Raw genomic sequence first — 16,376 nt, forward strand, 5'->3', positions numbered from 1 at the left:
GTATGTGTTAATCATTGATGTTTACTGCAGGGCGATAATCGGAGGAACAAGAGCCAAAGGTCTCAAAGAGGTATAGAGCGAAGAGGAGCTCGAATGGTAAGTCTGACTTCTCCGGCTTTGATCTATCATTCTTTATACTGAATATGTAGAAACACTCACACTCTCATCTGTATTCAAAAAGACAGTGTGAAGAAAACACTACGTCTGACTTTGACTGTCTGTGTACGCTGGTGTTTGAACTTGTGTGGAAATAATCAATTTCAGTTCCCAACAGACGTGGGGATAACTCTATCTACATAAAATGTGAAGACACAACTATATTAGAATAATGTGATTTGGATTCTTTTGATTTTTGATCCCAGCTATGACCAGGCAATTTTGTAATTCGGTTATTCGTGACAAGGGTGTGGTTCTGAGATAATCTGCTCTTTTTTTGTTGTTGCAGACATGGGGCTGATCTATGTGTGTGTGCTCTTGTTGTGCTGGTCCAGTTTAACAAATGGTAAGACTGTAAAATGTTTGGTCAAGTGCGACTAAGCTACAAGTGGCTGACGATATAAACCTTTTTCACAGCAAATCGAGCTCCTTCATTTGTGCTCGAACCCACGTACTCCGTGTGCGAGGATGTCCCTACAGGTTGTGAACTTGATTTCCAATATTATAAACACATCTGTTATTTGGCAGCTAAAACTCTGTCACTCCTTCTTAGGTTATGTTATATGTAACATAGAGGCGACCGACCCAGACGGCGATGTGCTGGACTATTCACTGGAAGGGGCCCATATGAGTTTCTTCAGTGTGTCCAATGGGGTTGTCTCTGTGAAAGAGCTGCTGAACAGAGAGGTTGGATTACACAGCATACCACTGTAAAACAAGTCAAAGTCAAAATAAATAAACAAAAGAGCCGTCTCTACTGGTTTGATGAATTGGTGAAATCTGGCGTATACGTCTGATTAGGGATGTAACGGTTCTAAATTTTCGAGTCACGATTATTGTGAGGAAAAAATATTGAGATTTTGCAATTATTCACGATTCGCGCCATTAAAGGGACTAGATGCAAGTTGGCCATTTTATACTCACTACTGCCACCTCAGGTCATACGTGTAACTGCACCTTCTATATTAAGCTCGTACATGGCACATCGGACCCGAAGTAACGACTTTTTGAGTGAGGATTTTAGAGGCAGTTGTGGTGAACAGGTCTGGGCTCATTCTACACATTCTGGAACATGTAGGTGGAGGAAAATACATATTTTTTTTTACATTTTTAAACCCCATACAGTCCCTTTAAGGAAGAAAGAAGAAAATCTTGAGCATTTCAAAAACCTTTACAGTCCTGTCCTCAAAACAGAGAAACAAGACATTTTACATACTTTTTTATTCTTAGTTAAGGGTTGTTTTAATTCAAAACCTATTGAAGAATCAGCCTATGTTATTTTTTATGTTTCTGCTTTTGTCATTATATAAACAAAGTAAAATAATATGATAAAAAGTAAAGCAATAAATAGGCAGCATAGCTAAAATGAAGCAAATTCTTTTGGGACTCTTCCTCAGTTATAAAAATGGACAAGATTTGCACATTTGACTATTGAACCTGCCGTTGACTTCATGTGTTTTGGAGCGGATTGAACAGTAATGACAAGTGCCCACAAATAACTCATGAGACAATTTACCTTGGACTCTAAAAATCTTACGATTAACCTACCGTGAGCTTTTATAACCACGGTAACTGTAAAACTGGTTAATCTTGACATCCCTGATACACTATAGCATCGAAAGACTTTAATGTGCATGTTGATTCAAGTAATTTAAAATCTCCATCGTATTTTTAAATTCATGAACTAACAGGTTAATTTCCCAGTATTTCTGTGAGTCTGATAAGTGACCCTGCAAGTTGTTGTGAAACGTGCTTATAAACTCGTCCATGTGAACAATTGTGATGATACAAATGTGTTACGAAAGGCCACATCTAACATCTTCACTCAATGCCTTTTTCATTGTTTATTATTTTAAAATCATGTATAGGACCTTTAAGAACTGCATTTAAGAATTGCAGCAATAAACTTTAAAAACTGTAAACAGCTCTTTATCTGTTTTCTTATTTTAGACATTGCAATTTATGGACCTGACTGTCGTAGTTTCTGACAGGAGAAACGTGAGTGAAATTAAACCCTTTTAAGCCCCTTTTCACAAATATCTGCTTTCCTATTCAATTTTGGAACTTCTTTTCAGGTCGTTAAGGAATCTACAACGATTATTGTAGGTGATGCCAATGACAACAAACCCATCTTTAATCCGTCTACATATGACAAATCAGTCGCAGAGGTAGGTGCCGCTCAGGTTTGATCTTCAGTACAGGCTTTAAAACTCTGCTGCTGTGTTATTGGGCAGGACACTTTCTATGACACTGTTTGCAATGTAAAGCTGTGTTCCATGAGAAACTCTGAATATGGGTAACGCAGTTATTCTCAAACTGTGGTACCACTTGTGACACTTGGGCTTCTCGGGGTCATCTGCAACTTTAGACTTAGACATATTTTTTTTATGAGTAACACATTTTGACCTTAAAGGGATGTTTCAGGATGTTTGACATAGGGCTCCAATTTCTAGTTCTCCACAGTGTTGTTGATTTCTGGAGATATATATTTTTTTAATTTATGTAGTCCTTATATTTGAAGAGTTTAGGCTAGGCTAGTGCTAGGATAGTGCATGTGTATGGTAGCTAGTAGCCCACATTAAAAACTATGTCAAAATCATGGGGTTATCCTCCAAACGTTGCCATATCTGATTTGTAGAAAGCTCCTTTGTTAATTCTACGTGTAGTAATGCCGGCGGCAGGTAAACAAACTACTGTAGATCCGGTAACCGAGCAGATCACTCCGCCACTGCGTAGCTTACAACAAGCAAGCTGATGCTGCTCAAATATAAGTTCTTTTAAATGCAAAATAGTTATATTTCAAAAATTATTCAGTCAACACAGACATTTAAATCGGTCGTCTGGTGGTATAAGTGATTTGACTCAGGTGCACTGTGCTTGGGTCAGACTGTTTTTAATGCAAGCTACTACTTACCATAGACATGCACTAGCCTAGCACTAGCCTAGCGCCACTAAACTCTTCAAATATAAGGACTGCATGAATTTAAAATATATGTATATCTCCAGAAATCAACAACACTCTGGATAGCTAGGAAATGAGGCACTATGTCAAAAATCCTGAAATATCCCTTTAACTTTAACCAGATACATCCCAATAAGATTTCTGAACCTCTTTTTCCGGGGAGTCCTGTCCTCCGAATGGACTCCATTGCTGATGTTTACATAATTTAGTCAAATTTAGTTGTACTCAGACGTTCAGGGATTTGATACATTCTTTGACATTCTTTTTATGTTTTTGTTGTTTTTATTCATTCATTTTTCTGAAACTGAAGTGAATGTATTTCCTGTTTCCCTAAAATTACCAGAACACTGCAATTGGAACCACTGTGTTCAAAGTACAGGCCACAGATCAAGACTTAGGAACTGCGTCACAAATTCGATACACAATCGATGAGGTAATTTACAGTTTGATCAACAGTCATTTGTAGCGTGACATTGAAAAAATGTAATGTCAATCCTGTGTTTTCAGTCTAACCCTAGTTCTGGACTAGATACCTTCCGTATTGACACAATGGGCAATGTCATTCTCGAGGAAAAACTCAACTACAATAACAACTTCTACTATCAGCTCAGAATTAATGCATCTGTAAGTATGGTTCTGTCATTTAATGAGTATATAAATAGGTTCTTACTAAATCATATATACATTTTTTCAGGACAATGGAGGTAAATGTCATGGGTCTGAGACAGTATACCAGTCCAGTGCTGTCTATGCCTACATCCAGGTTGTGGATCTCCCAGACCTTGATCCTGAATTTACTCGCACTCCTTACATGGCGAGTGTGAAAGAACACTCAGATATAGTGAGCCCAGTTTTTTCAGTAGTACATTGATGAATACGTGTGCCATTTCCCTTTTCGGACGATTGTTTTGTCTCGATTAGGGACAGAGCGTGATTACTGTCTCAGCTGTTGACCAGGACACAGGGATCCGTGATAAGATCATTTACAGCATACACGGTGAGCTGGTTCATCCTCCTCCAGAACGATACATTTTTCTCACATGCATTTGTAACATTATTGTATCCTGTTGAACTGACAGACTCCACAGAAGACGGCCTCTTTAGCATAAACCAGGATGGGCTTATTTCAGTGAGCAGTGCGATTGACCGAGAGGAAATCGGTGACACAGTAATTCTGACTATTAAGGTAATCTCTTTTAACATAGGACCATGTAGTAAACACAAGTACCAATAATTCTTTATTAGCTATGTTTTCACAGCATTTTGATTATTGCACTTACATCACATTGACTTTGAATGAATGCTAAATAAGTGTAAGTTAAATGAATGACAGCACATATAATTTGAATGGCAAAACTTGAACGTAATCAGTGTGGTCATTGAAAACATATTAAGAATACATCAGATGAGCTCAAATCCTTTATCACCAAACCTTTGTATTTAGGCGAAAGAGACCGAACTGAACATTCATGGAAACGAAGCCACCGCCACGGCTCAAGTCACCATCACCATCGTCGATATAAACGACAAAACGCCTACGTTTTACCAGTGTGCCGACTCAAACTGTGTCCAAGCTGACAGCTTCTCTGGTGAGGTGCTTGAACATTCACTAGGGGCTGTTTTCATCAACATGACGATCAAGGATGCTGATAAGGTAAGAGGATGAAAGACGGGAAAACTTTCCCCCTCTCTCTTACACCAGCTAACATCAAAACCTTTTTCACTACTACATCCAAAAATAGCCTCCAGTACAACCACTATCCTGCTGCCTTGAACATATATATTTCCAGAACATTAAAATAGAGTCTCTGGGGCTTTATTTCCAAAATACCTAATATGCACTGTCCCTAAACCTGTTTATCTATGTCAATCTGATTCATAGCCATACAAAATTGATGTTCTGGTCATGTTTTTGCTGTTGTATTTACTGTACAAACTGTTTAATTCAAATACTGTATTGTCGACTGGATTGACGTGATTGATTTGAGGATGTTTCTTCAGAGACTTAATCTCGCTATTGTGGTTAAATTTAAGATCAATACACAAGCTATTGGCCTATGTTAACTCTTGCGCCGCTTGATGTGAGGAATCATTTATTTATCCCTCACAGAAGTTTGGGTGTCCTGTAGTTTTTATGTGTTTACATTCATACATAAAGACATAAAAACTAGATAAAGTAATAAGGAAGTGCTCTTCAAACACTCTGTTCTGCAATGCAGATTCCTGCGGTTACTCTTCTGAGTAGACAGGGTGTAGAGGGTGCTTGGTGAAACACCATGTGCTCTTTCACCAATGAAAATAGGGTTTGTTTTGGACTAGAACAAAACCCTGAGCCATTAGGTCCCATTTGCAACAAACAATGTTCTCCTGCGATCTGAAAAGTCCATTGTAGAGAGGGGACAAATGAGCCCCCAGCGGGTTCAGTGTTCAGTGTTGGTCTTAAAAGATATGGCTCCTTTACCCCACTTTAAAACAATATTTTTTTCTTTTAATATGCTAGCTTATAGCTAGTGCAACCGTTAGACATTGTTTCTTTTGCGAGAATTTTGATCACTTTCATCAAAGTTAGTGGCCTTAAGATGGAGGCCTTAAGCTTTTGTGTAAACCAACATCAAAGGCAAGACATCCTCGACTCAATCAACCCCGTCCAGGTGACAATATCTGATAATCTCCTCTACACCTGAGAGCACGTGTGACATGTTTATTTTTCAATCTTTAAACTTCCCTACACTTCTACTACTGCCTGACCAAACACTTAAAAGCCAATGTATATTTTTTTGATTTTTTTTTACAGAATGCCCAAACCTTACTGTCATTAGAAGGAGAAGGTAAAGAGATGTTTTCAGTCCAGCCCTCTGAAGCCTTTTCCGACAGTGAAGTGCAACTGACTGTCAAAAACCCGGGAGACCTGGACTATGAAAAAATACAGCAAGTAACCTTACAGGTAACCATTAAGTTTTATGGTATTTACTGCTATTCATTACAGTGGAATGGGCATAGGACACAGGTAAAAAAAAAGACAAGTAAAAACTGAAATAGGTATTTTTCTTTGTATGCTGGCTCTTAAGACAGAGCGGTGGAGTAAAACTTACCACATGCATTATACGAATTTCTAGAAAAACATAGAAAAATGTATTTCAAGTTTTCTGATCTTGTTTTCCAGGTGATAGCTGAGGATAAAGGCGATGAAAACCTTCGCTCGACTGCAGAGGTCACAATCAGCATCCTCGACGCCAACGACCACAGCCCTGTTTTTACAAATGACACGTACGACGCCAAAGTGCCCGAGCACTGTCCTGACGGGACCGTGGTGGCTGTCATCACTGTGAGTCTGTGGTTAATGGTCTAATCTGAACAATCTGAAAACATAATATTGCAGAGTTCTGGGCCTGTGCGATATGAGAGAAAATGTAAATTGTCGATAAATGTCTTCAATATTGCATTGATATTGTTATTGCGGCATTTAACAGGACAATTTAAACACAGTGGGTTACATTAAATTGAAAACAAATCGTAAGAAATATATATATATATATGTTTCAATAATGACTGTTAGCAACAAATGTGGAAATATAAGCTACATGGGAACATTTTGTGATATATTGTGGCTTCTTTTATGGGCATGACCTATGTATTTCGAAAACACTAACTTGGTGATATAGTGTGCAGCCCTAGTGAGGAGCACTATGAAAAATATGGCATCGACAAAGATTGAATATTGAGAAGCATAACATAACGGAAGTGTTTTATCATTTTATCCACCTCAGGCAGAAGACCCAGACACGATGGACCAGGGCAAGATCACATACAGCCTTCTGCCCGAAAGCATGTGCGTCCACTCTCCACACACACAAAATACAATTTACAAGTGGTTCTCAAACTTCTCAGAATCAGAAGTGTTTTTATTGCCATCGTTAGCGAAAAAGTTCTAGACTAGACATTTTTCACAACAAATACCAAAGGATAAGTATTGAGCCAATTTCCGAGTAACACTGGATCTAACCAGGTGGTTTTTGGCAAGTGTTTTCTCGGGATAAAATCTAACATAAGTCTAAAATTAGACCATGACTAGTACAGTGGTTTTAAGCGAGAAATAAACCCAGGATAAGAAAAGCAAATAAAAAAGTGTACACCTACAGAGGAGCCTGAGTACCCAGTGTGAGTTTTGAGTACATATTTCAATTTGGGTTGAGTCAAGATTGAGCCAAACAATGGCATGTGTACATGTATCTTGTTTTATTCAAACACTTTTTTTTAGCTTATCCCACATTACCACAGTGAATTGAAATTATATGAGTCTCTTTCAAACAGTGTCTCTGAAGTTCAGACATTCTTAGTACCTGCTTTCATTTGTATTTTGTCTTTATTTGTAAATGAAAATATCAGGAGGTTTTTGTCGTAGCTTATGTCTCATTAAGTACTATTAATTTAGTCTTCACTAATATTGTGCTGAAGTATTTAGTGGACGAAATGAACACTGCTGAGCGCCACCCGAAGGAAACACTGCAATAGGCAATGTTTTAAATGTTATTGTATTTGTTAATTACTTCTTCCTAATTCCGAAGCTGTGGATTAAAGTGGACCTTGAAATGCGATCAATTGAATTACTTTAAAACTTGCCATCACAGTAGATTTCCAAATCACACTATGTAAATATTCCTAATATGTATTTGTCTTGTGTTTCAGACTGCAGTACTTTGACGTTGAGCCCACCACAGGCAGTGTCTATGTGAAGAATGGAGATCTTTTGGACCGTGAAATCAGAGCCTTGTACTCAGTGACGCTACAGGCCCGGGACTCCGACCGCAAACCGGGGAGCGCCGTCCTGGAGATCACAGTCACTGATATCAATGACAAGACCCCCGTCCCAAACAGAGGCACCTACCAGGAGTTTGTGCGCGAGGATGGAAACCTGGAAAATGTCAGAATTGAGGTAATCATCAAACTTGCGGGTAGATTTTGCATGACTAGCAGATATCAGCGTCATCAATGGGGTTTAGTAACTTTATGTTTCCTGTTTTACACAGGCCACAGATGGAGACGAGCCGGACACGCCGAACAGCGAACTGGTGTTTACGATAGAGCCAGGCCCTTACAGTATGAACTTTAGCATTGACCCAGACACGGGAGTCCTTACCAACAACGGCCCATTGGACAGAGAGGACATCGACCCAGCTCTTGACGGGAAGATCGAGCTCCGTGTAAACATATCAGACAAAGGCGAGCCTCCTCTTTCCACTGTGGTCCAAGTCGTCATCAATGTACAGGTGAGTCAGAGTCGTCAAAGGATTTACCTGCAGCACTTTTTAAACTCATGATGTGTTGGACTCACGTGTGCATTTCTTACGATGTTTAGGATGTCAATGATAACAAACCAGAGTTTGAGAAGCCCTTCTATAATTTTACTGTCAAAGAAGGTGAAAAAGGTCAGTATTTCAATTTGTCAAACCAGTATGCCATGTAGTTATATTGCAGCGGTGGGTTTTGAGTTTGGTTAGTCCTGTTTTGTTTTATAATTGATATTTTTGATTTGATTGATTTTGTCCTGAAATTAGATTAATTCTGGGATAGGCGAGGCATTCTAAGGGGAGAAAGGTGCTAAATAGTGGGTGCAAGCTGAAAAAGATGTGCTATATGTTGGCTTGTTACACACAATTTACGTAAGGGATAATGCCTGATGAGGTGTCCATTATCAGAAATAATTGGACGACACAGAGTCTAGTTGTTGTCTAACGGAGTTGTTCCACGGCTTTTTTTTTATTATAGTCAATGGAAATGTATGCTAACAGCTGCAAAGATGGTGGGTCTCCATGGTAACTGTGGAATTTCCCGAACTCTGTAACATTTGATATTGCCTGTATTAGATTATTAGGACTCCAAATGTGATATGAAAATGAATTATTAATAATAATATTGCATTGTTATGGCTTGTTGAAACTTAACCTCATCATAATCCATAAAAGTTGTCCCCCTCTCTCTGTTCCACAGGGATAATGGTTGGCTCTGTTTATGCCGAGGACAAGGACCAAACGGCTGAGTTTAATCGCATCTCCTTCAGCATCGTCGAAGGCAGCTTTGGCAGTTTCATGATCAGCAGTGTTGCATATGCACCAGGGTACCTCGGCAATGTAAGAGTGGACCAGGACGTTGAGCTGGACTACGAGGGCGAACGAAAGAGCTTCAGACTTCAAGTGGAGGCCAGGGATTTACTGCAGGAGAAAGCCAAAGCTACAGTGGAGGTCCATGTGCTTGACGTGAATGATGAGAGACCAATGTTCAGACCAATCCCTGCAGCCGAAGTCGAGGAGAACAGCAAGGAGACAGGGCCTATTGGGAAATTTGATGCAGTGGACGCAGACACGAACTCCTCCCTAGTTTACGAACTGGTGTCGGTCAGTTGTCGGTGCGGTGGGGACGAAAAGCCATGTGACTGGTTTGTTTTGGAGCCAAATGGTGAGGTCAAGGTCAACCCAGAGGCTACAATCGATTATGAATCCTGCGACCAGGCCACAGTGGAGGCCCAAGTGGTGGACGAAAACACAGAGAAGGGGGAGTCCAACAGCGCATCTCCAGGTCAGCAGATCAAACCAAGCTTTTACATGTGTTGTTTCAACCCAAAGATCTATTGTTTATATCAATCATATTTGTAGGAGAGATGGTGATAGATATTAAGGATGTGAATGACAACACTCCAGAGTTTATCTACTCCAAATCAGTATTTGGTGAGTCAATTTCTTTTCTTTTTCCTACTTGTTGTTTTTATATGATTACTGACTTTTCTCTCATTATTTCAGTTGTGGTGTCTGAAAGTGCAAGCCAGGGGACATCGGTTGCGCAAGTCAGTGTACGTACATTCTGTATTATACGGAAACGTAATACCACAACATCACGCTATTCTTCTGGGCCTTTTAGTAACGTCTTTAAGAAAAAGAAAAAAACATTTACATATTGAATTGTATTTTAAAACAAATACTAAATGCAAATGCCTCTGATTCCAGGCTACAGACAGAGACAGTGGCATAAATGCCCAGATTAATTTTAAGGTCTCAGAAGTTCAATTCATAGACATAAATGGTGGAAATCCTGACAACAAGATTGTCTTTGAAGCCATAACGACGAGGCAGGATGACTCGTATGTGGGGATTATCCAGTGAGTATTCATCTTTTAATACAATGATTATTTGATGTTGTCGAAATAGGGCAGGGCGATGTAGCAAGAAAAATAATCATGCTTGATTAATTTAGATTTTCAAATAGTACATACATTTACAACTATGAAACACAACTAAGAAGAGACAGACATTTTGCTTTCCAATCCTGGATCATTTAACACACACAAAGCTTCCATATTGCCCCTCCAGACCACAGACCAGGTCCAGGTGCTATTGCTGCCACTATAGAATGGACTATAGACCAGATGGTTTAAAGGAACAGGCCACCGTTTTTCCATTCTGAGATATGTTCTTACCTGAGCTTTGACGAGTTGATACGTACCTCTCTGGTCTTTTTGCGTGCCCTCTGTCACGCAAAACGACTGTTGCTAGCATTTGGCCTCTCCCAGCATATTCCTATAGCTCCAAACAGGGGCATACAATAAGGACCAGACAGGTATGTATCAACTCGTCTAAGCTCAGGTAAGTACATATCTCAATATGGAAAAATGGTGGCCTGTTCCTTCAAAAGCCCCATGTCAATAATTGAGTTTTCAATCAAATTTCAAGCAATTTCACTGCCAATGCATGGGCCTGTATATAAATGTGGGATTCTTTCAACATTTTGGGATTTTCTGGATAGATATTTCCTTCATGCTGTTTGTTTCACTGCCACACAAACAGAAAAGTCACACAAGAAGTTTTCTGCGAAATTGTATGTGGATAGGGCCAGCAATTACAGAGAACTTTTGCATTTTGAACCTTTCACAATAAATAATGCATTTGCAATAAAAATCTTCAGTATACTGTGACACATCATTGACACTGATACAAGTCTTGCCTTGACAGATCGACTGAGAAGCTGAACGTAGAAATCAGAGGGAAATATTTGGTGACCGTTGATGCTACGGACACAGGAGGCCTCACCAACTCCACTAAACTTGAGGTAAATGGAGTTGAATATAAAGAAACTGCCACTGTTTCAATTCACCAACATTGGGTGTGGTCTGCCATTTTGTTCCCACAAAATTATAATTATTGATTAATATGACTCATAAATTAGAAGATATGTTTAAAAAAAAAATGCTGCATTATGATGCGACACAATACAGAGGTATGTTACTGATAATAAATTATGTTCTTCTGACAATGTAACAATAAAAAAACAGAAAAACAAAGCAAGTGTGTCCAAATACAGACAAAATATGTAAAGAAACATCTCTTACGCATGGTTGTTTTGTAACTATATCCTACATTTTATATTATACTATGAAATATTCTGTAATAATCAAGTTGAGTTACACAGTTTTGGTTATAAATGAATGATTTTGATGAAATTTTAACATTAACGAATAAATAGAAGTCTTACTCAATCTTGTAAAGATAAAAAGATAAAAAAGTGGGCTTACATTTGGAAAGACGCCAATGTTTCACTCTCAATCTAGAGGTTTTACTTGAAAGAGGTTTTATTGAGGCATAAACAAAGAAGAAACTAGAAAAAAAAATAGTCAAGAGCTCAACTCATTCATTACTCTTTTATTTATTTATTTTTTTACAATGCACCCTAATTTCCCGTGGTTAAAGCTGCTGCTCTTATGGCAGATCACTTTACTGTCCTCGGCATCATAGGTTTGAGACACAGCATCGATCATTTTTATCTTCCTGCTCTTATGCTGTTCTGTCCAATGAAGTCTTTGGGCAAAAAAAAAGGATTTGGACAGTTTTGCTTTGTTGCTTTTTTCTTTGTAAACTATCACTTGTTTATACTTATAGATCTTTGTGATCGACGAAGGTTACAGAAACGAGCTTAGGTTTAGAGCTCCCTTGTTCCAAATTCAAGCGCAGAAAGAAGAGATCATAAGGTACTTTTTCACAGCGTTATATTATTTTACAAGTACAAGTGATTTAGTGAGTAATAATAATATACTTCCTCTTTCACAGATCCCTCACTATTTGTACTCAAGCTTCGGTCCAAGTGGTTGGAATATTTGCAGAAACCTCTGAAACAACCAGGTGAGTGTCATTTCACTGTAAATGCCACAGATTTCAAAATGGCTTCCAGAGGTAATCTCAGGAGCTCAGTGGTTTGCAAAACACTTAAGCAACTGAAAGTTATGGGTTTTTTTTTAAATTAATTTCATTATTTTGTAAGTTTGTTCACCTTAAAATAAGAATGTTGAAATCAAAATCACAATTTGAAATGCAAAATCTAAAATGATTTAGAACCAGGTAATACCATATTTCACAACAATCTTGTTGCCATCAGGTTTTATTATGCTTAAAACCTGCTAACCGGGTAGTTTAGAGCTCTACAAACAAACTGTTGTCCTAAAATGTCTTTATTGTCGCCTGTAATTCATTCTTCTCTCAAATGACAGCAGCCTACATGTACCACTGCAGGTCCACTAGGTGGCGCCAAGACTCTTGTTTGTTTCTCCTATGATGCTCAAACATTATTATGTAACACATGAAATATTGCTGCACTGACTCAGCCAAAGCCTGTTATTTCCTCCTCAGGGAATCGGAAGTCACAATCATGACAGCCTATTTTACCTATGGGAACGGGACGGCCATCAATGGCGACACACTGTTGAATACACTATCTAAACCTGAGAACCTGATTATCATGGATTCGTTCGACCTGATCTTTGTTGTGAGTACAAGCTATGTCAAAGAAGTTACGCTAAACATCAGTATACTTTCGCAACTTTGAGCTATGTGAAATGTATGAATATCTGTGAATATGTCTGCCAACTTTAACTAATATCAATGGAAACCAACTGAAAGAAAAGGGCTCATCCTCCATTGGTTCATAGAGGAGCAAGGCAGTTTAAATAGGGCCTAGAATAACTATAATAATTTATTGAGTGAAGGAAATTATGATATTGTTAAAAGCTCAAATTAAGTATAGAATAATTTTGAACCTTCAGCATGACTGTCCCTCAATGATACTGAACTTCTGTTTCCTTAAAATAGTTATTGGAAATGTTATTAATTCTGGAGTTAATGCAAAGCCTAAAATATTGCATCTCTTCTCAGGGTACCGGGGGCCCAGAGGATCCTAAAACGAGCCCATTGTGGTACGGCCTGTTTGGGATGATTGCAGGCTTCGTCGTTGTGACCGCCGTCCTCACCACGTCTCTGCTCTGCACTCGTAGAAAGTAAGACATTCTTGTTTTATATCTATTTCAGGTTCTACGGTGCGCCCCAAACACCCAAGTAGGAATATTAGGAACAATGTATATCAGGTCCAATATGGGACACAAAGTCACCTCAGTGGGACTTAATTGGTTCAATAAAGCAAAAATATATGTTATAGACATATATACCATCTGTCAATTCAAAATACACATTGCTAAGCTTAGTTGTCTTTGGTTGTTGATCTTTGATATTGCACCTTATTTTGTTGTAAATATTGCTCATTAAAACGTGTGCACTTTTTCTTAAGTTGAGTTGATAATTTGTACTTCTGTTTCAAAATCACTGTAGCTTGCACTTTTATGATATTTAATTATGTACTGTATTTTCCTGAACAGTTTCCGGAGGAAGCTCAAAGCAGCCAATGCTATGAAGTCTGCCTCTACCGTGATGTCTGACAACCAAAGAGGAGGCCAAGTGGTACCGGGCACCAACCTGTACACTATGGAGGGGTAAGAGCCTCTTTCAACTTATCAAGAGCATTTTTAAGAGGGGGGAGGAAGTTTCTTTATTTTTTATTAAAGGTTTCACTCACAAGGACCAAAATCTCAAAAGAGAGTGAACCAAACTTTATTTAACAAACAAAGATGACGATTTTGAATGTAAATGGGAACGCTGAGGAGACGTTGAGGACGGGGAAGTATTTATAGGAGAGGGAACGGAAAGAGCATACATGAGGTGTGGGACTTGAGATAACACACTTATTATAACAAGTTAAAATTATTTTCTATTCAAATGAATATTAGAAACCAGATTTTAAACGTTTCGCTTCTTTAAATTATTAAACTATCATTTTATATTGGAGGGTTCCAGCCTCTTTATTCGTTATTTTAAAAGCTTGAAAACCCGGATGTATTGCATGGCTGTTTGTTGAGACAACAGTGTGATAACTGTTGTTACATCTGTGTCTTCGAGCATTGTACTTATTATAAGTTAATATTCCACTTAAGTACTGTATTTCCCTCTTATTAAGGGAATAAAAATAGGATTAATGTAAATGCTCTAACTGTGTTTACTGCTCCTCAGAGCCAACCCTGTGCTCAATCTGAACATTGACCCGGGCATCGCTCTGGACCTGGGAGAGGACAGCGATGTGGACAGAGTCAGGTAAATCTGATTGGCTGATTTATGTCTTGTGGTCTGTCGCTATGGTTTCATGGAGGAAGGGCACTCTTTGCATCTCCATCACAGAAACCATCTGAGATGTCGTCCAGTAGACGGCATCTCAGACTCCACACACTCTATAACATCGCATAATGCGGTACATATTTATAGCCTTAGTGTTGGAAAACATTTTCATGTGTGAGGAGAAAAGAGATCTGGCCTTTCATAACCGCCAAGTCACCTATTAGTGCAACATTGAACCAATGCGGAGTTTAAAATGTGAAATAGTATTGGCTGGGGATGGGATATTGTTAATTGAACGCTACCATGGAAATCCACCATGTTAAGTGGCTCCAGCAAACATTGATTGTTCATAGACTAATAATTACTAAAACAATTTACATTTTAGAGACGCACTTAGTAAAAACAAACAAACAAACAAACTGCAGCGTCTAAATGCTTCATGTGGACAAATCTCCAGTATTTTACAATTGAAAATGTTCTTATTTTTATTATTATTAAATGTGCCAGAAACTTTTGATGACACAATCACAAGCTCTATTTACCTGTGTTGACCAGTTTTATTATTGTTTTAGCCACTGTTACTCATTGACATTATTGCTTCTTACCAACAAAAGCTCTAATATGACTTATTTAGATGGATAACATCAGTTGCATAATCATCATTTTATTTCAGTGAAGCAGCAATTTTAGTGAAGAAATGTTGGGCAGGAAAGTTATTTTTATTTGAATTTTTAAGCTGCTGAGAGGAAGTGACATAGAGGTAAAGTCTCACTCACTCATTTCCCATTGACTTAACATGGTCGGCACGGCAACAGTTTGAAATTGTTTGCCTTCATCTATGTCACTTCCTGTCTGTGTCCAATAAGGAAGTGAAACTATAAACAGAAAAAATGGCCAAACTAAAGAAAGCTGTGTACAATCTTTAGCAAAAGCATAAATGTAATTGTGTTAACTATGTTTTAGCAAAGAATGTGTCTAATGTGTCGTATGCACTTTAAGTTACGGAGGTCACATGATACAAAATTAGGGGCTTCACATGAAAAATTTCAAAGTGCACAAAATATATGTTATGAAAGTTTATTTTACATAATGTTACATCATTGTCACAATTAAACAAATAAAAACAAAAACAAATGCTGTAACTGAAATGGAACAGTTATCCAATCAATACAGTTCTACATAATGTAAATCTTCACTCTTTTCAGCCTCAATTCCTTGGACATTCGCAATGATATGACTGTGATTGAGAAGGATACTCAGCCCATCATGGTAATTTTAACATGTAAAAAAAGAGATCTATTTAAATATTCATGAATACTGTGACACTAAGTCTGATGTCTCTCATTAGAAAACAAGCCGAGAGGAGGACAGAGACAGCGGCATACCAGACCACATCGAGCCTTTGGGTGCAGCTTTGGCTCAGAGGGACCTGAAGATTCGCTCCAACAACCCCCTTTTGGGCGACACGAACCCCGTATTTGACACCACCGACCTGTGATTGGGGATCGCACATTGACTGTCTTTCGCCAAAGTCACAACATTTGCCTTTGAACTCGGAGAAGCCTTTAGAAAGAGTAATATCTGGAGCTAAAATGACCGCTTGACTCGTTTCTTTTTGCATATACTGTACCCTTTAGCCGCTGCAAATTCAAACTGAAGTGAGGCCAATCCAAAAGACATTTTTTTTAGATTTTGTAATCCCACAATGCCCCACAGAAAGGGTAAAATAGGGACCTACAAACCTAAATGGAAAAGTGCAGCCTTTGACCTGACTGAAGCCT

At 38.5% G+C, this 16,376-nt stretch overlaps 1 protein-coding gene across 1 annotated transcript; it reads left to right on the top strand.

The window, feature by feature from the left end:
- Positions 1 to 3,667: 3,667 nt before the first annotated feature.
- cdhr2 (cadherin related family member 2) lies at positions 3,668 to 16,301 on the top strand (the record flags this gene model as incomplete). Its single annotated transcript, XM_079557038.1, has 23 exons — positions 3,668 to 3,742; positions 3,813 to 3,959; positions 4,040 to 4,115; positions 4,198 to 4,304; positions 4,563 to 4,772; positions 5,913 to 6,062; positions 6,282 to 6,443; positions 6,886 to 6,947; positions 7,805 to 8,051; positions 8,146 to 8,385; positions 8,475 to 8,525; positions 9,082 to 9,691; positions 9,769 to 9,840; positions 9,913 to 9,962; positions 10,117 to 10,268; positions 11,119 to 11,215; positions 12,043 to 12,131; positions 12,736 to 12,922; positions 13,309 to 13,430; positions 13,806 to 13,919; positions 14,494 to 14,574; positions 15,801 to 15,864; positions 15,944 to 16,301. The coding sequence occupies 23 exons, from the start codon at positions 3,668 to 3,670 to the stop codon at positions 16,091 to 16,093; spliced, it is 3,315 nt and encodes a 1,104-aa protein (XP_079413164.1). The 3' UTR covers positions 16,094 to 16,301.
- Positions 16,302 to 16,376: the final 75 nt, after the last annotated feature.

Source organism: Gobius niger (assembly GCF_951799975.1).
Source record: "Gobius niger genome assembly, chromosome: 5".
NCBI classification, from domain to species: domain Eukaryota; kingdom Metazoa; phylum Chordata; class Actinopteri; order Gobiiformes; family Gobiidae; genus Gobius; species Gobius niger.